The sequence below is a fragment of the Abramis brama genome (genome assembly GCF_963993115.1).
Source record: "Abramis brama genome assembly, chromosome: 5".
NCBI lineage: Eukaryota > Metazoa > Chordata > Actinopteri > Cypriniformes > Leuciscidae > Abramis > Abramis brama.
The window spans coordinates 14,213,555-14,237,119 of record NC_139967.1 but is presented as its reverse complement, the minus strand read 5'-3'; the positions used below and the strand labels follow the sequence as shown (position 1 = coordinate 14,237,119).

The 23,565-nt window shown below is 36.7% G+C and overlaps 2 protein-coding genes across 5 annotated transcripts in view; both read left to right on the top strand.

Moving 5' to 3' along the window:
- acsl4b (acyl-CoA synthetase long chain family member 4b) overlaps positions 1–2,470 on the top strand; it is a 10,428-nt gene extending 7,958 nt beyond the window's left edge. For 3 of the 4 annotated variants that reach the window (XM_084114800.1, XM_084114801.1, XM_084114802.1), the window contains exons 13-15: positions 1–11; positions 131–288; positions 930–1,995. The exon at positions 1–11 is cut by the window's left edge and continues 104 nt beyond it. In XM_084114800.1, coding sequence (XP_083970926.1) covers positions 1–11; positions 131–288; positions 930–1,087 — 327 coding nt within the window. In that variant the 3' untranslated portion in view covers positions 1,088–1,995. Of the gene's footprint in view, positions 12–130; positions 289–929; positions 1,996–2,211 lie in introns of those variants that run through there. The other variant, XR_014606274.1, reaches the window with a different exon arrangement.
- Positions 2,471–3,021: 551 nt separating this feature from the next.
- Positions 3,022–22,225, top strand: stag2a (STAG2 cohesin complex component a). Its single transcript, XM_084113962.1, has 34 exons — positions 3,022–3,265; positions 3,879–3,963; positions 4,332–4,407; positions 5,474–5,608; positions 5,845–5,941; positions 6,036–6,112; positions 6,246–6,450; positions 8,331–8,482; positions 8,561–8,634; positions 8,748–8,871; positions 9,086–9,184; positions 9,298–9,377; positions 9,471–9,578; positions 10,244–10,352; positions 10,438–10,555; positions 10,666–10,769; positions 12,497–12,589; positions 12,878–12,967; positions 13,191–13,394; positions 13,473–13,543; positions 13,765–13,852; positions 14,625–14,705; positions 14,785–14,877; positions 15,073–15,244; positions 16,003–16,130; positions 16,435–16,536; positions 16,617–16,765; positions 17,273–17,401; positions 18,246–18,448; positions 18,549–18,768; positions 18,960–19,052; positions 19,946–20,072; positions 20,245–20,322; positions 20,941–22,225. Exons 2-34 carry the CDS (start codon positions 3,926–3,928, stop codon positions 20,962–20,964), a joined length of 3,741 nt encoding a protein of 1,246 aa, XP_083970088.1. The 5' UTR covers positions 3,022–3,265; positions 3,879–3,925; the 3' UTR covers positions 20,965–22,225.
- Positions 22,226–23,565: the final 1,340 nt, after the last annotated feature.

Here is a 23,565-nt window from a genome sequence, read left to right as displayed (position 1 = left end):
TATGCCAGCAGGTACACCAGAACCATATATCCCAGTTGATCGCAAAACAATTACACACAGCATAATATTCTCTAACTATAGATTAACATGGATAAACACTACATTTACATTGTGATTTATTTCCGATTAGTGACCAGAACTACTTGATCAGCTTTGTGGTGCCCAATCAGAAGCAACTGACTGAGCTGGCAAATAAGAATGGGATAGAGGCCGAGTGGGAGGAGCTTTGTAACCACACCATGATGGAGGAGGAAGTGCTCAAAGTCATCAAAGAGATTGCAGTAAAAAGTAAGCACATCTTTTCAAGCCTTTTAATTGTGTTTGGTTGTTTGTTTTAGGTATTTTGCAGAGATCTGCTGTTTGTGTATTTAAAACTGAAAAGTGTATTTTTTCAGTGTTTTTTTCACCTATCCCAACTTAAAGTCAGCATGAAACAGAAACTGGATAGTCTTTTCTTCCCTATTGTGATGTATGTCTGAGTAAAATGGCTTCTTGAACAAGAAAAAAAATGTAGGGCAGGACTTGAATTTGTCCTTTGGGAATGGATTGGATTGTGGTTTGCTATTGCTGTGATCTCACGTGAATGACAGGTTGTCCCGCCCTCAGACCAGTAAACACGTCATCAGATAAGAGAAGAGATGTCATTGCAAGAGGGAGGGGAAGATATTTTGATTAAAGAGAGGGCACATGAATGCAATATTCAATAAAAAATGAAGAATTGTGCATTTTGATTTTAAAGTAACTTTAATATGCAGACTGAGTTGGGGGTGGCACTAGATTGCACATTTTTACATTTAAACAGTGTTTGTCGTAAACTACTGATATTTGTGTGTTTGATATGAGAAACGGCAAAGCCGTTTATGTTTGTGTGTGTGTCACTGTGTCTATGTGTATAAACTGCATATAAACTTGTGTGTGTGGTACTATAGATAAACTGGAAAGGTTTGAGGTTCCACAGAAGATCCGTTTAAGTTCTGAGGTTTGGACTCCAGAAACAGGGCTGGTGACGGACGCCTTCAAACTAAAGAGAAAAGAGCTGAAAAATCATTATATAAAGGACATTGAGAGGTTATATGGGATTAAATGATGCACATGCAACACTCCTCTGGTCTAGGCTGATTTCCAATACAGATGTATATCACGTGTATTGTATTGTCATCCAGACTTGCTCAATATAGTAGACATGATAAAAGTATCTTTTAATTGAGCACTTATTGCCAGTCCTGTTTATCTCAGTAGAAACACCATTCTGCCTCCTGCTGGATATATATAGTATTTACTTCTTGGACCATTTTTGTTTGGGAATAGAAGATGCATGCAGTGGTGTTATATATGGTTTTGTATATTTTTTACTTTAAAAAGTGCCTTAAAGCATAGCTATGTTACATATTCTGATAAATGTTTAAAAATTGTGCCACCTTTACTTGAAAGTGTTCTTGGGATGTAAGTGGTAAATGTCACATTTTTAGTTGCTCAGTGTAATATTGTTTAGAGTCAGTTGAAAAAAAAAACCTGATGCAATGTTGTTTAGTGTGATTCTCTTATTTCTGATGGTAAGAGTAGTAACTGTCACTCAAGACCTGCAGAAATTCAACTGCGAACTGTGTGAACTATGCAATATAATGTGGGATGAGTTTATGTTTACATATGTATGGGAAATAAGTTTTTTTTTTTATCTGTATACTATTAATATAAAAAAGAAGTAGCCTACATTTTGCATTATATTTGTACACTTCATCTCTAGTTGCGCATGGTGAGAATGTGGTGCCATGAACCCAATGTCATTGTGTAATGTGTGTTAGAGATAAAACTGGCAAGTCATATTTTTCTGTTGAGCAATATATTGTATTGCACTTTTATTTTTTAAAACTATATCACCATTCCACAGTATAAACTTTTTCACTATTCATTTGTTATTTGCCTCAACAAAGCAAACATTTATAATAGGGCTGTGAAACGATTAATCACATCCAAAATAAAAGTTTGTGTTCACATAATATGTGTGTGTACTGTGCATAATTATTTTGTATATATAAATACACACACATGCATGTATATATTTAAGTAATATTTGCTTAAATATACTGTATATATATTATATATAATTTGTATTATAAATAAATATAAATATTTTATATATAAATAACTAATTTTTCTTAAATATTTACATTCATGTGTGTGTATTTATATATACAAAATAATTATGCACAGTACACACACATTTATTATGTGAACACAAACTTTTATTTTGGATGCGATTAATCATTTCACAGCCCTAATTTATAATTGGCTTTCTGTTTGTTTCTTGTGTGCTTGATTTAGTTTTTTGAAAAATGTACAAAAAGTAGTTTATTTGTATATGCCTTATACCTGTGAATTTTGTAAATAAATAAATAAAATAAATTCCTGACTGTGCTATGTATGTAATGATATCACTCAGTTTCTAATAAACACAGATCCTTTGCCATCTCGTCTGTCCACCATCACTCCACAGACTTTGGATGCTCTTTTTATTCTCTATAACTTGATTTGCACATTGCAGGTGTGTCAAAATAAAATGTAACTAAGTACACTTGTTTATCCCTCTTATTTGATCAAAATTGGACACAGCTAGATTATGGTTATTTCTCCTCATTTATCTGTCAAACCTTCTCTATACCAATTGTTGTTCCTGAATTGAATTCCTCTTAGCCTACCATGGAAATCGTCTCTGTCATCTAAAGAATTGGACATTTTAACCCTTTTCTGTTAGTACTGTTCTTTTCTCCCGTCAAAGTCTGATTTAACACCTCTATTGAAGTTTAAATGGTTGAATTTGAAACTGTTGATGTTCTCAAATCTGGCTAACAAGAATAAAGTAGACAATCTTCTAGTTTTTCCTCATTCATTTGTTTGTAAATGGAAACAGTATGATTCAGAAACGAAACCATTAAAATGCAAACCATTTTAAAATGTCCAAAAAATATCTGTGTTAGGCTATTTCCATGATGTGCATATGTGTGTGTGTGCGCGCGCGTGGGTGTGTTTGTGGATACTAGTGTGTGTGGATGCGTAATAAGTGTGTTTTGGGTTCCTCGAGGCTGTATTTTACTCCTGTCCGCCCACAGCACCAAACTGCCTCTTCCACCTTCGAACCATAACAGAACTGAGCCAGTTCCACTTGGATCATGTTTTAATGTCTTAACCGCGGAGCGGAGGTCCGGTTCGGTTCCGTTCGGCGGCGGCTCTGGGCGGGTTTTATGCAGCTGGACTCACGCTGAGGGAGGTGAGGGAGGAAATGGCGGCCGATCTTCATAAATATCCGCGATTTTGGAAAAAATAAAATAAATAAAATACATTTTACTGTGAGTTTGTAGGAAGATAAATGTCCCAGAGTCGTTCATATGTCAGACAGTTTCAGCCATCAGCTTGAATATTGAGAATTATTGAGACACTATAATGTGCTACGTGTGAAGAAACGTAAAGTTCTAATGTGGTTTTACAGTTTTAAATTGTTTTGGTGGGTTTGGGGCGGTTTTAATGTCTTTTAGAGGACCTGGAGGCCTGTTAGCATGTTAGCATGCTAGCCCGTGTTTACGGAAATCAAACTCAATATTTAAACACAATTAATAAAATCTCACACGTTACACGAATACTTCGAGATTTTATGTGTTTAATTGAGTTTTTATAATGTTTGATTTTTTCGTACAGTAATGTTGACAGCAAATGTCTGATATTTATTATTAAAGTCACATATATAAACACACCGTCCTTCACACAAACGCACGCGTAAAAAAACTCATTCAGTAACTGAGTTGTTATGTTTGTTTTAAAGCAGACATTTTAAGAAATGTTTTTCATACAGCAGTTTTTAAATTGTTTGGGTCTTTCTTCTGCAGTGTGGGGACACTTATAAACTCCAGAAGAGACAGAAGATGTTGAAAAAATGATAGCAGCTCAGGACTTTCAAGCAGACTTCTACCAGTAAGTACCAGACATGCATTAACTCACTTCTTCTCCAGCCAGACAGTGTCTGTGTCTCAAAACCTAGTGAGCTGCCTACCTAAACGGCATTTTTGGGAATCATAAGCACTTATGAACAAGAAGTCCAGCATCTGTTACATGACTATTTGCTTATTATGCACTTGTGTTACCTATAACAAAACCAATATATCCATGTTTGTAGGGAAATTAATTAAACTACAACTTGTGTGTTTGCATATGGATGCACACAGAGTACATCTAAACTCTGTATGTTAGGAAATTAAAGCACCTGTTTAACACACACCCCAATTACTTTGATCTCCACTTTGATGTACACACTGCTGTAATCACTGGTGCGTTTTGTTTAGGGAAGGACACTCTCGGCTCTCGGACACCGATCTTGAAGATCTCGAGGGTCGAAATGGCAAACCTGGAAAAGGGAAGGTACCTATCAGCAAATGAGCTTTCAGATATGTAGTTAGTTCTTTTTCATAAGTGAAACAGCTTTCAGACACACTGAAATTGCGACATGGCTTAGTGCGATTTAATGAAATGAAAATTTGCGTTTAATGTTTCAGAGTGATGTGTGGTACTGTTTTCATTTACACACTTGCAGCTCACGCGTGGAAATGAAAATCCAGTGTTTTCAGTATCTCGGAGTGGCTTAGTTCACAGAAATGCTGCTGGACACAAACTCCATCTCTACATGTGCTTAGCTTATAACATGCATTTAAGAAGGCAACATCTTCATATCTTGTGATGAGAACCGGTTGTCAAAAAAAGAGAAGCTTTGAGGTCTTATTTTGCTGGTTTTCTGCCTCAACTCAGTGGTTTAACATTTGAAAATGAAGAAATTAAGACAACCATAAATGTTTGAATTGTAAATTTACAGTTGTACTGAAAATTAAAATTATTGTATTATTTTTTTCTAAATTAGTTTTTTTTTCTATTGAAATATCACAATGCAGTGACATTTCTCATTGTTTCATATTTTTATTTAATAATAATAATGTGTAATAATAATAATAATAATTATTATTATTTTATCATCATATTGATATATAATCACAGTATTTTTGACCAAAATCTGATGTAAAGATGGCGCCTGGCGGTCTCTCCAAAAACACCCGGTGGTGTGTTGGCTGCTCGTCTTGCTCAGTTTGTTTTATTGTTCTTACTTTTTATGTTGTGTTTACTTACATTAGTACATTGATGTTTTTATGTTTTGTCTTGTCGTTCTTTTGCTTTTTATTGTAATGTACAGCACTTTGGAACTACTGTGGTAGCCTGTAAGGTGCTAAACAAATAAATGAAACAAAACTAAAATGTGCAGCTCTACAAACAAGCACTGCAAACCTGGAGTTTTTTTTTATTGCAATGGCAATTTTTATGTGAAAAATCGCAGATTGTTCCCTCCCCCCCCCTCATATTGTGCAGCCTTAGATCTGAGATGAAATAGATACTAGCATGTTTAATGGAATTCTCCTTGCTTTTTACCATTTGTGTCCAGAAGGGGAAGAAGACCCTTGGAGAAAAGTTGAAGGGGTCAGAGGTGAGAGGTCGGGTAAATGGCCACCATCAGGAGAATGACATGGAGAATCTCAGTTTGTTCGAGATTGTCAAATTGGGCAAGAGTGCCACACAGGTACCAACATGCGCACAACATTTTCAGATACATGCTGATCTCTTGCACTGTATTCATTCATAGACTCTATTTCAAAGTGCTCGGATGTATCATCACGTGAATCAGTGGTGTGTGTGGTTAGTTATTATATCCAGGCCTAACTGCAGCGTGTGCTTTCTGTGTAGGCTGTGTGTGTATGAAAGAAGGTTTAACTGAGGTAGTTTGAGCGAGTGTGTGTGTGTTCTCTCTCTCTGCAGTCAGTGATTGATGATTGGATTGAGTCCTATAAGACAGACAGAGACTCTGCCCTTCTGGAACTGATCAACTTCTTCATCCACTGTTCTGGTTGTAAAGGTGTGTGTTTGTATGTTCTCTAGGTGTACCGGTAGATAAGTTTGCATACTTCAAGGGTGTGTTTTGTTTTACTCAATGCGTGTGCTTGTTGTAGGCGCTGTGAGCTCCGAGATGTTCCGGAACATGCAGAATTCTGAGATCATCAGGAAAATGACAGAAGAGTTTGATGAGGTTTGTTAATATACCACAGACATTTCAATAGGAAGAATATATGATATGTAAAACAGTGTGTGTGCAGGGATGGAAGAGATTAGCTACTTCAAATGAATATGTTTAAAAAGGTTGTGTGTGTATGTGTGTTCAGGACAGTGGCGATTACCCTCTGGCGAGTTCAGGTCCTGTGTGGAAGAAGTTTAAATTAAGCTTGTGTGAGTTCATCGCGGTCCTGGTCCGACAGTGCCAGTACAGCATCATCTATGATGAGTACATGATGGACACGCTCATCTCTCTCCTCACCGGCCTGTCCGACTCACAGGTCAGAGCGTTCAGACACACCAGCACCCTGGCAGGTGGGTGACCCTGGGCTATGTACCATGCAATGTTCAGAATAGCATACCCTAACCACTGCTTCTTCAGTATACAGTATGTATATTGATATTATGATTTGCACAACTGTTCAAAAGTTTAGAGTCATTCATATATATTTTTAAATAGATTAATACTATTATTTAGCAAGGATGCATTAAATTGATTAAAAGTGATAGTAAAACATTTAAATCATCACAAAAGATTTCTGTTTCAAATAAATTCTTCTCTTTTTTTCCCTATTCGTTAACGAATCCTGAAAAAAATCATGGTTTCCACAAAAGTAACTGTTTTCAACATTAATAATAATAAGAAATGCTTGAGCGGCAAATCAGCTTATTAGAATCACAAAGGATCATGTGACACTCAAGACTGGAGTAATGATGTTGAAACTTCAGCATTTCAATCACAGAAATAAATTACATTTTAAAATATATTATATTTTATATCAAATATAATATATTTGAAATTGTATTCATAATTCACAACAGTACAATTTTTACTGCATTTTTGATTAAATAAAATGAGCCTTTAAGAGCACAATAGACTTCTTTCAAAACCATTTAAAAATCTTAATGGCCTCAAACTTTTAAATGGTTGTGTATATTGTTTTTATGACTTAATGCACAGAAATTTCGACTACTGAAAAATTTCGCCGAAACAGCTATTTTCTGTTTCGGGCCGAAATCTGACTGAAACAGACGTTCAATTAGCGCTTTTCCAGTGGCACTTTTTGACTGTGTTCAGTGTTCACCAAAGTGCACACAACGTAGATAAGATACAACAGTTAAACATGTCAGCTGTGTGGACACTACCTCTGGATTAAGTTAATTTCTAATTTTTAATCAGTAATTATATGGTTTCTTTCTTTCTGTTGATATGTGAACAAAACTTCACTAAATATTTGTAGCACGCCTGCCATCCAATAATTACAAAAAGCTTTGTTACTTTTAATATGAAGCAAAGTCTCAACTTAAAAATTCTGTCGATTTTATTACGAAATTCAAACAATAAATGTTGTGTTGTGTTGGCGCTCTTTAATACAGTGTGACAGATCGCAGTAGCCTCCTCAGTTCAAGCGGATGTAGCACATGTGAACCGATCATCTCATCTCTTCTTTACTACTAGTTTTGTGCACAAAATAAAAATGGGTGAACACGTTGAAAGATACTTTACAACTTACCGAGATGAATCTTGTCTCATGTAATCGCTCAATCAGTGTTTCAACTGTGGCAGGACGTCAGTATACCAGCTTGTAAGCTATACATTGTCACTTAACATTACATTTACCTCAAGAAAGCTATTTAGTGTCCATAAACTCATTAGTTAGCAAGAAAAAATAACTCTACAGAAGAGCATTTTGCTAAATATATGCACTGTATTACATATCCATTATTAATTTATAATTTTACTTAACCTGTTAGTGATGTCTTCATTACTTAATGTATGTTTGAAAAAATCTGTCATGAATGAAAACAAGTTATTACATTTTATTGTCATTTAAATGTTTATATTTCACCAACAAACTGGAGTAGTTGATATAAAAACTGCCTATATACAGTTTAAAAGTTTTTATAGCTAATTTTTTAGCTACTGAGTGTTGATTAAAGTTTGATTAATAATTTTCGGTTTCTGCCCAGAATTTGCATTTCGGTGCTTCCCTACTTAATACATTTGCGAAGTTGATTAGTCTTGTTTACTTACTGTATTATGTGTACTGCACGGTGTGAATGCTAATATTCCATTCTGAGCATGAACGAACTGTAATGTCATGGATTTTGTGATGCAATATTCAGGCAGGGTGTTCTCAATCATAAAGTATGAATTGTACACCCTAACCCTAAAGTTTTTCACTGTATTTCAGCCATGAAACTGATGACCGCTTTGGTGAACGTTGCTCTGAATTTGAGCATCAATTTGGACAACACACAACGACAATATGAGACAGAACGCAACAAGACCATCGGGAAACGAGCCAATGATCGCCTGGAGTTCCTGCTGCAGAAACGCAAAGAGGTGACACACACACACACTCACACACATTCTAAAATGAGACAATAAACCTGATTCAAACATGGATTCTGTAATTTTTAGCTCCAGGAAAACCAGGATGAGATTGAAAACATGATGAATGCCATTTTTAAAGGAGTGTTCATCCACAGATACAGGCAAGGAAACGTCTCAAAATTAACTAAATTAAATGACTTATTCAATGAATTAATATTTTAAAATAACCCACACAGTCTTTGAAGAGCTTATTTTTTCATGTATGTGTTTGCAGGGATGTGATTGCTGAGATCAGAGTCGTCTGCATTGAGGAGATTGGTATGTGGATGAAGATGTACAGTGATGCTTTTCTTAATGACAGTTACCTGAAGTACGTGGGCTGGACCATGTATGATAAGGTATCACAAACACATTCACACAGATTGATTATGTACTCTTCAAAGCTAAACAAATAAATAGCATGCTTATGTTTATTACTGTGAAGCAGCTTTGAAACAATCTGTATTGTATAAAGCTCTATATAAATACTGACTTTATACACTCTTTAAATACAAAGAGTGACTTTTACAATCTCTTTATCTCATCCGTCATATGTTATTTTTCTTTCTCCAGCAAGGGGAGGTCCGTCTGAAGTGTCTTACAGCTCTTCAGGGTTTGTATTATAGCAGAGAACTTAACGCCAGACTGGAACTCTTTACAAGCCGCTTTAAGGTGAGTATTCCACCAGGATACTTGAAATGGCAACATCAACTCGCTTTATGATTCTGAAGGCTCTGAAAAATGTATTATCTTACTGACAGTTCTCTCCTCTTTTGTCTGTGTAGGATCGGATTGTGTCCATGACTCTGGATAAGGAATATGATGTTGCAGTTCAGGCCATTAAACTGCTGACGCTAGTTCTGCAGTGAGTTCAGCACTGATCATTCATCATTGACAGTCATACTTTTTTTAAAGATGTGTCCATTTAATTTGCGGGTATGTTTCTTTGTGCACACAGAAGTAGTGATGAGGTCTTGACTGCTGAAGACTGTGAGAGTGTCTATCACTTAGTTTACTCTGCCCACCGACCGGTTGCTGTGGCAGCAGGGGAGTTTCTCTACAAAAAGTGAGTGCCACATTTTTTTTTTATTCCACTGCACAGTCTGTGCTTCATTAAATACGAATGTGATTAAACGCATTTGCCACATTAAGCTCAACGTATACTTTGTGCATTTTCCTCGTGACAACTTTCGTAATCAGGAGGGTCCGCGGATGTCCACGTGCAGCCCAATTTTAGGTCCGGTTATACAGTTGAGTGTGCAAGCACTATATAAAATATTATATTATTTAAGTTACCAGTATTTACTGATATTTATTTCAATGCTTTACAGGCTTTAGTGTGTTGTTTCTTTGTTTTTTTTATTTCAAAATAACCCCCCAACCACCGCCCCACCGCCGGTAGTTGGTCCATTACCACCGCAGTGGTAAAACACTGCCACGTCACAGCCCTAGTGCAAATCTAGTGGACTTCTTTTCAAGTGCTCAAGCCACTTGCACATACATACGCTGTTGTATGCACACCATAGACACAAAATTTGGGCTGTGCGCGGACGTCCGTGGAGCCTCCTGATGAAGAAAATGAAGTCATTGCACGAACCCTCGTGGAACCCGGACAACCGAAGTATACTTTGGGCTTTAGCTCTAATCCATAATACATCTGACTCTCACCCTGACTGATTCCGCCATGTGGCTATTTTGTGAACACAACAATTTTGTGTGTTGTGTTCCTAGGTTGTTCAGTCATCATGGTCCAGAGGATGAGGGGCGGCCCAGGAGAGGCAGACAGTGTTTGAATGCTAACCTCATCAGAACAACTGTCTTGTTCTTTCTGGAAAGTGAGGTGTGCTTGATGTGCTCGGCCTGTAATGTAGAAATAAAATAAATGTATTTTTTTGGGTTCTTTTATGAATTTTTATGTGTTTTAGCTCCATGAGCACGGTGCCTATCTGGTGGACAGCTTGTGGGACTGTGCATCAGAGCTCCTGAAGGACTGGGAGAGTATGATCAGCCTGTTGCTAGACGAACCGTTCCCTGGAGAGGAAGGTACAAATGCACACTTGTATTTATCATAGTTTTTTTTGTGTCTGGGCCAAAATTGTGCTAAAAATCTTTCTAACCTACATCACTTAAACACCATGATGTGTGTATTCCAGCTCTCACTGATGCTCAGGAAACTGCTCTGATTGAGATCATGCTCTGTGCTGTCAGACAGACTTGTGAGTGTCACCCACCCATCGGACGAGGCTCTGGAAGAAGGGTAAGACACACACACACAAAACAACATTTTGATTTTGCTATAATAGTGAGGACGTCCCATAGATGCAGTGGTTTTTACTTAGAGGAGATATTTTCTTAACCCCTAACCATGAACCTAATCTATGGAAAAGTTGTCAACCCTCTACAATGCGAGTAAATCACTCGCATATGCGTGTAAATTTCTCTCTGGGCGACTAAATAATGTCTATCATTAGCCATTGGCTAATAAATTCTTAGATTTTACTCGCCAGTGTGTGTGTTAGATGCCAAGTATAAGTTTAGCATAGATATATTTTCACTCATTGAACACTGACTGAGCTCTTGAGTTTCGCTCTCCGTCAAGTGATCTGATTCTGTAGTATTTCATATTCAGCTCAGCGTACCAGTATAAACTCTAGTGTGAGTATAAACCGTTGTGTTTCTCACACACGCAAAGAGAGAGAGAGAGAGAGAGAGAGAGCGAGAGTCTTACATACCACGCAAAATTGACGCGCTACATGTAAACTATATTCTTGCTTGTATTTTCCTGTCAAAATAATGGAGTTCATCTGGAATTATTAAGCTTTTAAGAACAAGCAGAAGATATACCGGTTTCTCCGTTAGTGGGCGGAACTAATGCGCAAACGTCAATCTCACTGGTTGGCACTCATCTCTGTTTTAATTTCAGCAAATCAGTTCGAGCAAACGCTGACAATGTGATTAACATTCATGAACCCAGCAGCTCATGTGTTGTATATTGTCATTATTAGTAGTACAGAAACACTGAATGACCAACAATATCTTAAACACCACCACTAGTCCTAAGTTCAGTTAAAATGACAAATATGCATGATTATTAAGTTTAAGATCTAATTACTAAATTTCTATCATTAAATAATGCTTGATTATCATAGCATCATAATATAATGCTTGACTGACTGATTTTAAGAGTGTACATTTAGATATTTAAAAAGCTGTGCCATTTTACAAAGATAAGCTGATTTGGTGGAATGAGATATATATATATATATATATATATATATATATATATATATATATATATATATATATATATATATATATATATAAAATTGTATATCAGTCTGGCGAGTAACCAAAAAAAAATTTACTAGCCAATGGCGATTCTATTGCCAAGGTGTAGAGTGGTTGGTTGTAGATTTTTTTAAAAATCACCCTATCTATTTTCTAAATGCATGTTATTTATCTTATTTTGAACGATTCATCCATGTATGTTTCATGTAAAAAAAAAAGTTGACCTTGTAATTTAATAATTTTTTTGAACTCGATCTTCCTTTGAAACGAAAGGCTTCTTTCTGGTGACATATGCTAGACTTCTCTGATCATTTAGTCTGCTTAAACCCCGGTCATTTCTTATAATCGACCTCAAGCTCGTATTCAGATCTGCCAACATCCAATCAACAACTGATGATTAGAACCAAGTCTCCATCCTATATTTTTTTTCTCTTTTGATAATCCGTTTTACTACATGGAAGATGCGATCTGACGCTGCTTTTGTTTCATCTCAACTATAAAGCATGATTTGGGTGATTTATGAGCCTTTTCAAATAGAGGGGATCACTTCTTATGTTCTCACAGGTTCTATTTTCAAACCATCATACTTATGTTGTCACTTAAAGGAATAGATAAAATAATTGTCTAAAAACTCTTTTAAAATGCTGTCATTATTCACTCATTCTCAAACCCGTTTGCTTTTTCATTTTGGCACAGGTTCTTACAGCTAAAGAAAAGAAAACCCAGCTGGATGATCGAACAAAGATCACAGAAACGTTTGCTGTGGCTTTGCCTCTGTTATTGGCTAAAGTAAGTGTTTCTCCTCCTTGCCAGACAGTGTGTAATGCATCAAAAGAATAGCAAACAAATGTAAACGATTGACAAAATGTCACTTTGATTGATCCTCAACACTTTTTGCGTGTTTTGGGGTTTTCAAAAGAAATTTCACTGCAATATTGATTGGCTTTTTGGGCATAAAACAACAGTCCACAATTTGCATTTTGCACATAAATATTCCAACCAAATGGTTCGGGCCACCTGAATCAGGATGCAAACCGATTGATTTCTTAACTGACTCTCTCTCTCTTTCTCTCTCAGTATTCAGTGGACCCAGAGAAGGTCACTAATCTGTTGCAGTTTCCTCAGTATTTTGATTTGGAGATCTATACAACTGGTCGGCTGGAGAAGGTGATCATGCTTATCCAAAAAAAACACTTCATATTGTGCCACATAGTAATACAAATATTGTGGTTATAAAATATGGCTTTGTGTTTTTTGGGTTTTTTTCTATTGGAAGAAAGTTTCCAATAGTGCCAATCGTTTTTTTTTAATAACATGAATATAAAGAAATGATTGATTGTTTTTGTTTTGTTATAGTAGTACTGTAAGTAATAACTATGATGTCCTGCAGCATCTGGATGCTCTGCTGCGTCAGGTCCGTGATGTGGTGGAGAAGCACACAGACACAGATGTATTAGAGGCATGTTCTGTGACATTCCATGCACTGTGCAATGAGGAATTCACCATCTATAACCGCGTAGATATCGTCCGCAGCCAGATGCTCGATGAACAGATTGACAAGTTCCACCGCTTGCTGGAGGACGTCCTGCAGGAGGTTTGTGTGTGTTTTAGTTTAATTACAGCTCTGTGTAATTTTAGCCAGTTTGAGTTTGAATGCTTTTGTTTCTTTAAGGGGGAGGAGCCTGATGAAGATGACGCCTATCAAGTTTTGTCAACACTCAAAAGAATCACAGCCTTCCACAAGTAAGAACACATACTCAAAACTGAGAAATAATTGAGCTAAAACTGAGAAATAGTTGAGCTAACTTGCTAAAATCTTTAAGTTCTTAAAACACTGCTTTCTTTTGATAAGCAGATTATTCTTATTTGTTCTTTTGATTTTGGTGCGAAATGAGATCTGGACATATTTCTGTGAGACCAGAGGTGTGTCTTCATCATAACTGTGTGTGTCTGTCTTCCTGCAGTGCCCATGACCTTACTAAATGGGACCTTTTCACCAGCAACTACAAACTTTTGAACTCTGGCCTGCAAAACGGGGATATGCCTGAGCAGGTACTGACTACTAACACAGGGGTTAACTCATTTTAGCAGCTATTCTGCAGCTAAATGTTGTCCTGAATCAACTTCATGCTGTTTTAATAACAAAAAATGGAGCACAAGGAATTTTCTATTTTAATTCCCCATTCCCAATTTTAATCTGCCTACATAAATTGGTACTTAAGGAATATTAATCAAGCAACAATGCTGTGAAGAAAAAGAAAAACTACTCAATGATCTTGGCTTGAAAGCATCAAATCAGTTTTAAAGGGATAGTTCACGAAAAAATTAAAATGAAGTTGTTCCAAACCTGTATGAATTTCTTTCTTCTGCTGAACACAAAAGAAGATATTTTGAAGAATATGGGCATCCAAACAGGCCCCATTGACTTCCATGGTATGGAAGAAAAAAATACCAAGGAATACCTGGGCCTGTTTGGATACTGACATTCTTCAAAATATCTTCTTTTGTGTTCAGCAGAAGAAAGAAATTCATAGGTTTGGAACAACTTGAGGGTGAGTAAGTGATGACTTAATTTTCATTTTTGGGTGAACTATCCCTTAAATTTATCACATCTAAAAAGAAGAAATTAATTATTATATAATTATAAAGATTATTACCCCTGACTAATTCATTTATTTATTTTACAAATGTACTGTAGTGCATAGTTTTTAGTTACAAGTACTGTAGTTCTCTACAGGCCATATTTGTGTGTTTGACTCTGCTCTAAACTGTTTGACCTCACTTCAGGGACTTTCATTGATATTTAATTGTTTTGTTTTTATAGATTGTGGCTCATGCACTCCAGTGCACTCACTATGTCATACTCTGGCACTTGGCTAAAGTCTCAGAGGGCAGTGCCAACAAGGTACAACACACACGTACGTGCCCAGACCTGTGTGAGACTGTCATTTTGAATGTTTAGTCACACTCTTGTCTCATTTCAGGATGAAATGGTGCTGTTGCGGAGGCAGGTGAGAGCCTTCTGTCTGATGTGTCAGAGGTACCTGAACAGCATCAGTACCACTGTCAAAGAACAGGTGAGTCTGACCTGCCACAGATCACGCATCCTTTCATGCATATGGGATTGTGGGAAAATTAATGAATTCTTAGGGGCAGTCGTGGCCTATAATTGTTAGAGTCATACTGGTAACCCGAATGTTGCATGTTTGATTCTTAATACCGGCAGGAAATTGTTTGTACTTTCATGAACTGTGTGTATCTGTGTGTTGCAGGCCTTCACCATTCTCTGCGATTCACTCCTGATCTTCAGTTATCAGATTGTGGCGTCGGGGCGGGAAGCTTTAGAACCCCTGGTGTTCAGTCCAGATGCATCCTTACAGAGCGAACTAATCAACTTTATCCTGGATCACGTGTTTGTTGACCAGGATGAGGACAGCAGCACAGGTGAACAAAAAACAAATACAAAGAGGACAGAAGACTGTTCTGATCCACTCTAAAGTGGATTTAAATGTATAACAGCATGTATGCAGTCTTTGCTCCAGAGGCACGATCAGCTGCTGATTTGTAATGCATAGTTCTAAATTCTGCACAACTGACATCACCAAAAAAAAAAAAAAAATGATATGGCAATATGTCTCAGGTTTGAGTTTGGGGTCAGACGACAACTGTTGTTGTCAAACTGTGGCATACCTTGTTTAAAATAAATGAATCTGGATTCATTATGCTTTATGAGCTTTTTGGATCTTTTAAGTTTTAGTTACCTAAACTTTCTGTGGAGGGACAAAAATCTCCCAGGTTTAATTAAATCTTAATTTGTGTTTTGATGATTAACCAATGACTTGAGGGTGAGTAAATGATGACAGAATTGTCATTCCATTTAAGAATACTGTGAGGAAATGTATTTATAATTTTTTTTGGTTTGGTGCTGTTATTGGCGCATAAATGAGACACTGCACCTCATTAATTTATTTAGAAACACTAAAATTTGTAGAAAAACCAAATTGGTAATTACCAAGAAGTTGGTAATTGTATTCAATTTGAATTATTTTTTATTTCCATCATTGCTTAAAAAAAAAAAAATCGTAACAAAAAAGATTAAGAAAAGTACAAATTATTGTTATTATTATGTTATTCTGCACAATTATTGGCTGCTTTTTTCACTATTCAGTCCAATTCATCCTTTTCTGGGGTGTGTCTTGCAGACGATGAGGCTGGTAAGATTGAGGCGCTCCACAGACGCAGGAATTTACTGGCCGCCTTCTGCAAATTGATCATCTACAACGTGGTGGACATGAAGACAGGAGCTGACGTCTTCAAACAGTACATGAGAGTGAGTCCCACTCACAGTCCCTGTAACAGTCCTCTGTGTTTTATTTATTTATTTATTTCAAGATTTATTTTTAGTGTTTTGCCTTTATTGGGATAAGATCAAATATAGTACACAGGATGTGAAGTAGGAGAGAGAGAGGGGTGGGATTGGTATCGGGAAAGATCCATGAACCGGGAGAGGAACTCAGGCCACCCAAAGTGCTACCTTGCTAAGTCGGAGCCCTGCCCATGAGGCTATCGGCTCCGACACAGTCCTCTGTGTTACTTGAAGCTTACAGTGCATCTCTGTCTCTGTTTGTGTGTAGTACTATAATGATTATGGTGACATCATTAAGGAGACCATGAGTAAGGCACGTCAGATCGACAAGATTCAGTGTGCAAAGACTCTGATCCTCAGCCTGCAGCAGGTGAGATAGTGCTTCTATCCTTACACAGACCCGCTCTGCCAGCAACACTGAATAACAGAAGGGTGATGTGTGTGTTTCAGCTGTTTAATGAGATGCTGAGTGATCTAGGCTGTAACTTTGATCGTTCCGCATCTGCTTTCTGTGGGATTAAAGAACTGGCCCGACGCTTCTCGCTCACGTTTGGACTTGATCAGGTCAAAACAAGAGAGGCGATTGCAATGCTCCACAAGTAAGAAAACTCAAACATGCTTGCTGTTAAGACCCAACAGGGTTATGGGGCTGGGCTCCATCCACTTTCTTTCTCCTGTCTGTATAAATCATGTATTTTATTTATGTCTAGGATTTTTATTTGACACCAGATTAAGCACCAAAAGCGGCTCTCGATTGCATAAAGTTACTGAAACAAATGAATAAAAATAGTGGTTGACTGAAGTGGGTTTTTCACTGGCCGATACCAATATTTAGAAAGCAGGGTGGCTGATTTAATGCAGAGATATGCATGATATTAATAACATTAATTTAATGGCAGCAAATGAGTTGTACACAAACTTGCTGAAATTAAAAGAAAATGAAAAGAAATGTGGGCTTGTTTTAAGAGAGGTTCACAAATCTTCTGATTGTCATACTGCTCTGTTACCAGCATCAGCACCATTTGTGGAAAAGGGTCATCAGCGTCCCCTTATGTCTTAGTGACAGAGTCTTAAGTGTGTGTGTATATGTGCTTTTTGTGTTTTAGGGATGGAATAGAATTTGCATTTAAAGAACCCAGTCCACAGGGAGAAGGCGGCCCTCCTCTCAACCTTCCGTTCCTTGACATCCTCAGTGAGTTTTCCTCCAAACTACTGAGGCAGGACAAGAAGACTGTGTAAGACACTCACACTGAGAATCCCTTGCTTTCTCAGATCCCTCAGAGACCTAAGCATTGTTATTTATGATGTATTAATTTTTTTAAACCTCAAAAATGTCTTTAGGAAACCATTAGTTATAAAAACAATTTTGTTTAGGCACAATTTACATTGGCGTATAAGTTGGAAAAATGTTGCAAAATTGCAACGCTGGCCATTTAGTGCTGGGCAACTATTTTTTGATACAATAAGTGAATATTTGAACACCAGCATTTGCAACATTTGAGCTAGGAAGGTAAAAATATTTGACAATTTAAGTACTGTAAATTTAATTTACAAAATTTTAGATGGCACATAAGCCTATATATATATATATATATATATATATATATATATATATATATATATATATATATATATATATATGTATATGTATATGTATATGTGTGTGTGTATGTGTATGTGTGTGTGTGTTATATTATTTTATTTATTTTAAACAGATCAATTTGTTCCAAAAGTGTTAAGAATTGTGCCAGCCATTCTTAACACTTTTGGAACAAATTTATCTGAAGTATCAGGCATCTAATATATATAGACATACATTTTGAGTGACTTTAGCAAGCTGTGGCAGATAATATTTGATTTGTTTTTGTTCTCACTAAAACTGCTGTTGTGATACATCTCAATCCAGCTAAAAATTCAGCTACTGGTATGTGTAGTTTTTACCCATATTTAGTGAATATACAAGTGTTGCAATTCTGCTGCGCTGGGTCTCTGAAGGTTAACTGTGTACTGTCTTTTAAATGAATTTCTCTACTGAAGTATATCTGTGTTCTTTGTTTGACCTCTGATCTTTCCCATCAGGCACCTGTATCTAGAGCGGTTTATGACCTTTCAAATGGCCCTGCAAAGGGACGATTGCTGGTTGCCACTCATCTCCTACCGGAACTCTCTGCAAGCGGGCGCTGATGATGATACACTGTCTGTCATCAGCGGCATGAGCAGGAGCTCCGCCCGCAGTCGCAGGAGCAAACCACCCGCTGCCAACAAGAGAAAACTGCCTGAGGGTTCGTGTGTTCAATCGTAATTATATCATTAATTATAATCTCTACAGAGTTAAAAATTAACTTTCCCTTTCATTGTCTTCTCTATCTGTCCGTCTCTCAGAGGAGAGTAGCTGTAGCAGCAGTGATGTGAGCGCATGGGTCAACCGAGAGCAGACTGGCCCACACACTCCTGTAATGATGTCATCACCCCACATTGTCTCCACTGTGCTGCGGGACGCAAAGAAGCTTCGACCAGAGGAGGGGTACATGGGAGTTTACAGCATGAGCAACGAAACGCAACACACACCCCTGCAGCAGCCGCACCAACACATGGACTACAAGTAAACATACACACATACATTTATACTAGGGCTAGGCAAATTCTAGGTATAGAACTCCACTGTCCTGAAGAGTTTAGCTCCAACCCTCCAACTCTGCAGGACAGCGGCTCTCTAGGACCGAACTTGCCCACCCCTGATTTACACATACTCCCTCTATTAGTAAAGAGTTGACTGAGAAATGTTGTTTTCAGTTCTCAGGTCACGTGGATGATGGCCCAAAAACAGCAGCAGGACAGAGCAAGCCTGCAGTATGGCAAGATGAGAGGCCACATTCAGCACACCATGTGAGTGCACATCTACGTACACATACACTACTGTTCTAAAGTTAGGGGTCAGGATGTTTTTAAATTAATACTTTTATTCAGTAAGGATACATCAAATTGATCAAAGGTGACAATAAATTACATTTATAATTTTATATAAGATTTCTTTTTAAAATATAGGCTGCTCTTTTGAACTCTCTGTTCATCAAAGAATCATTAAAACAATGTACTACAGTTTCCACAAAATATTAAGCAGCACAACTTCATCATTGATAATAAGAAATGTTTCTTGAGCACCAAATCAGCATCATGTGGGGATCATGTGACACTAGCCCCTTTCAGAGCGTTGATCCCAGAAAATTGACATAGAATTGCTAGAGTGCCTTCTGTGTGAACGCAAACACGTCCCGGGATGGGGACCTAGTAACATTGGTGGGATTAGTCCCAGAATGCGCTCTGTGTGCACAAAAGGCAGGACCAGTGCTGTAAGGGGTGTCTCAATGACGTAGTTATCGTGCGACTCTTTGACCGGGGGTTTTAAATGCAGATCAACGATCATTCACGTTGCACATTAACAAAGAAGAAAGTTTGTGTTCGTCAAGGAACAAAGAAAGGACGGAAAAATGTCTGCAAACACGTCACATCCTGATGTCATGTGTCTTTACGGGATCTTTACGAGATGTGTGTGAACGACCGCTCAGATTTCAGCAAATCACTAGCAGTGTGAATGAACCAAAATTAAACGATCCCGGGACACATTATCAGTGTATTTTTTTTAATCAAATTAATGCAGCCATGTTGAGCATAAGAGACTTGTTTAAAAAAAAACATTTAAAAAAAAAATAAAGATCCAAAACTTTTGAACGGTAGTGATATTTGTGATACATTTTTTTATTGATGTGCTTGTTTGCCAGTCGCCGTGGTAGCGGACTGATGGAGGATGATGAGGAGCCAATTGTAGAGGATGTGATGATGTCATCAGAAGAACGACTGGACGACCTTAATGAGGGCATGGACTTTGACACCATGGACATTGATCTGGTAGGAGTCAGAGTTCAGGATAGCATGAAAGTGACAGTGAAAGTTTCTCAGATCTTCACATAGTCCATCTAATCCAATCTCCTTTGGCTGCAGGGTCAACACACTCATACATAGAGAAAACACATTTTGTGTGTCATTGTTTTTAACTTAACCCTTTTTTGTCCCTCTGAAGCCTCCATCCAAAAACCGCAGGGAGAGGTCAGAGCTGAAACCAGACTACTTTGACCCTGCCTCCATTATGGACGACTCGGTGAGCATTAATTCATCCGAATGTTTATTCATTAACTTATTAATCCACTCAGTCTATTGATTAGTGGTGCTTGTTAGAAATCCCTCAGACTTAAATTAAAGGATGGACCAGGGCATTATGTGTTTTTATTTTATTTTATTATTAGTCTAATGCCAGAACACCTTAGCAACTGAACAGCATTGTTGTAGCAAATTTACGTCCCCCACCCCACACACAAAATTCAAAAATCTGCTTTGCTCATTTACTCTCTGTTTGTCCAATTGTTCTTGTCATTGTGAACTGACAGAGAGAGATGCTGTGAAAGAATACAGCACTAATGGCCTGTTCACACCAAGAACGATACCTATCAACTATGAAGTGAACGATAACGATAAACTATGATGTTTAAAACATCATTGTAAAGGTGTGGTCTCATTAGCTAATTTTTGTGGGCAACTAATTCCATTGCCTTTTGTCAATAACAGCAATGCACACAGATCTGAGATCACACAGAAGTCACTCTGAAACCAAAACATTTCTGTTGGAATCTATGTGACCAACTTGAACCCTGTTATCATTAGAACTTCTTTGCACCTGCAATACTGGGGTTATAAAGCGACTCTGTGTTTTGCCTTCCAGGTTCTTAATGTCTCCATGTTCTGAGATGGGTAAATGAGAGCATCGCTGACATGTTTCTCCTCTTCTGATTTCACTCCATGGACTAAATGCACATGATGGTGCTGTGTATCGTTCCCTCCTGAAAACACACCATAACTTTCCATCTGTACATATAACAGACAAACATTTACAGCATGAGATCAGACTTATCTATTCATGCTTTTTTGTAATGGAGGTTTAAAAATAGCTGTTTTTTGTAACTCCTGGAGGAGTTTTGATTTTTAAGTAATTTTGTAAAGACAATCAGTTGTAAATGACTTTATAAAGAGTGATTGAAATCTAAAATTTATAACTCAACTTTCCTTAAAGGGTTTAGACTTGCAGTGTCTGTTTTTCCCCCAGTACTTCTCTCACAATGTTTTCGCTTCCCAAAAGTAGGTTAAAACTCATATTGTGATGATATTCCTCACTTGTATGGTGGTGGTTGGCTGATTTAGAGTTTTTATTGGTCCTCTAAGAGCTCAAAGCACTTGTGCTGATTGGCTGACACTTTGAAAGCCTGCCCCTCCCTCAGATTTAAATTAATTTCTGAATATATAGATATAATTTTAAAGGTATTTCTGCATAAAGGGCATTACCCCCTTTTTCAGAGAAAAGCTCTTTCTGTAGAATACATCTAATTTCTTTTTAAAGATTAGAATGAGGTATTATAATATAATGTTATATATCTTAAATACATACATACATGCATATATGTATGTATTATTTTGTTTTACACAAAATGGGTAATGTAATGTGAATCATTGCTGGTTTATATTTAAGTTAATGTTTTTTATGTTTGGTATCCAACCTACTGTTTTATTCACGCTTCATCTGTCCTGAGAGAATCACTGATGTTTTATTCTCTTTTATTTTGGAAAAGCTCCACTGTGAAAAATTCTATAATCTTTCCCCTTTGTGTAGTTCATTGAGGTATGGATTCAGGTTGTGTGTTGTTTTTGAGGTTGGGTAGTTTAAATCATGAATGGCTTGTTAATCAGAGCGAATCATGATTGTTTTTGTGGTAAGAAATCTTGGTAAATGCAACCATGGTGATTGTAAGCAGGGTAAATGCATTTCTGCGAGGAGCTTTTGTTCAGGATTGGAAAGGAAACGTCTTTTTATATGCATTTCACACATTGTTGGTCATTTGTCCCACTTTGATTTTAATTTCCAGTTCTGCAATGTCTCCTTATTTCCAAAAGTGTGTGAGTGTATGTATTTTAATGTATTGGACTGTACATAAAAACCAAGATGTTTTATTCTATTTGCAAGATGTCGGTTGTTTCATTTCCTATGTTTATGCATTTATATTTATATACAAAAATAAACCTTCCTGAGGGTTGTTCCATAAAAGACGCTTAGAAAAGCGGGGATTAAACTCCAAAACCGACTTGAATGAGCCTAACAAATAAGTTGGGGCTAAAGTGGTTCCATAAAAGGTCATTGAAGTTCACGCAATCTCACTAATTTGATCCAGGTTTATCTAGTCTAGATATTTGCGTGTGCACGCGTTTCTGAAGCAGCCCTAGAGGTCGATCGTGGATCAAATCGATCCACCATCAAACAGCATATATTTTGTGCTGTTTAATGCGTTTTGTGACATGTTTTTTTCCCCTCAGTGCAAAACTTACATTTTACAGTTATATTCTCCATCTGTAAATGTTAAAAAGTCATGCAAATGTATCCATTTTGATGCTAATCTTCATATTGAACGAGCGCTGCTGCGCGCATTCGCGCCAAATAGGAGCGCAATAATTCTGACTAAAATATACATTTTGCTTGTAAAATTAATATGCGATATTTTATAGCACTAGAAATATCTTCTAATTATAATAATTTATCTTTAGGATGTTGGATAAGTTGCAGTGAGAAAGCAAGAATCCCCAGTTTTAGTACTCAAATCACTTTGAGTAGATTTAGTTTCTAAAGTACATTATGGAGAGGATAACATGAAATTAAGAGCACATGTATACATTTTAAAAAGATATGTGCAACTCTAAAATCAAAGAATATTCCATAAAATAAAGGAATATATATTAGCCTACATTAACAACATTTTTATATAACCCTCCCTTTTATTTCTAGTTATTTTATTTATTTATATTGAATATTTGATATTCAAATAATATTACTTGAATAACTATTAGGAATTATGTGTCATTATAAGAGTTTGATATAAATATGTGAATGTTAAATTTTTATTAATATTTATTTATTGTTTTGTGTCTTTTCCCCCTTAAATCATATGTAAAAGTGTCTAACTATGTACTTTTTGGTTATTGTTCTAATCATGTGTTTTTTAGGCTATGTGTTGGTGGGTATTATCACAAAAGAAAAAAAGTAGAAGGAAAAATAAGGAATATTTATTGGGGGGAAATATGATGTCTTTAAAGGAACTGTCAATTTGTATAATTGTGTTAAATGTGTTTGAATTGAAAGACATAATAAAGTAAAAAAAAAAAAATATATATATATATATATATATATGCTAAAATATTTGTTATTTGGACATTAGATGTGCCTTATTTAGAATTTTAAACCTACAAGTGTATTTTTATGATAGCAATAACTGTAAAGGAACTATTGTAATGGGGTCAATCAAAT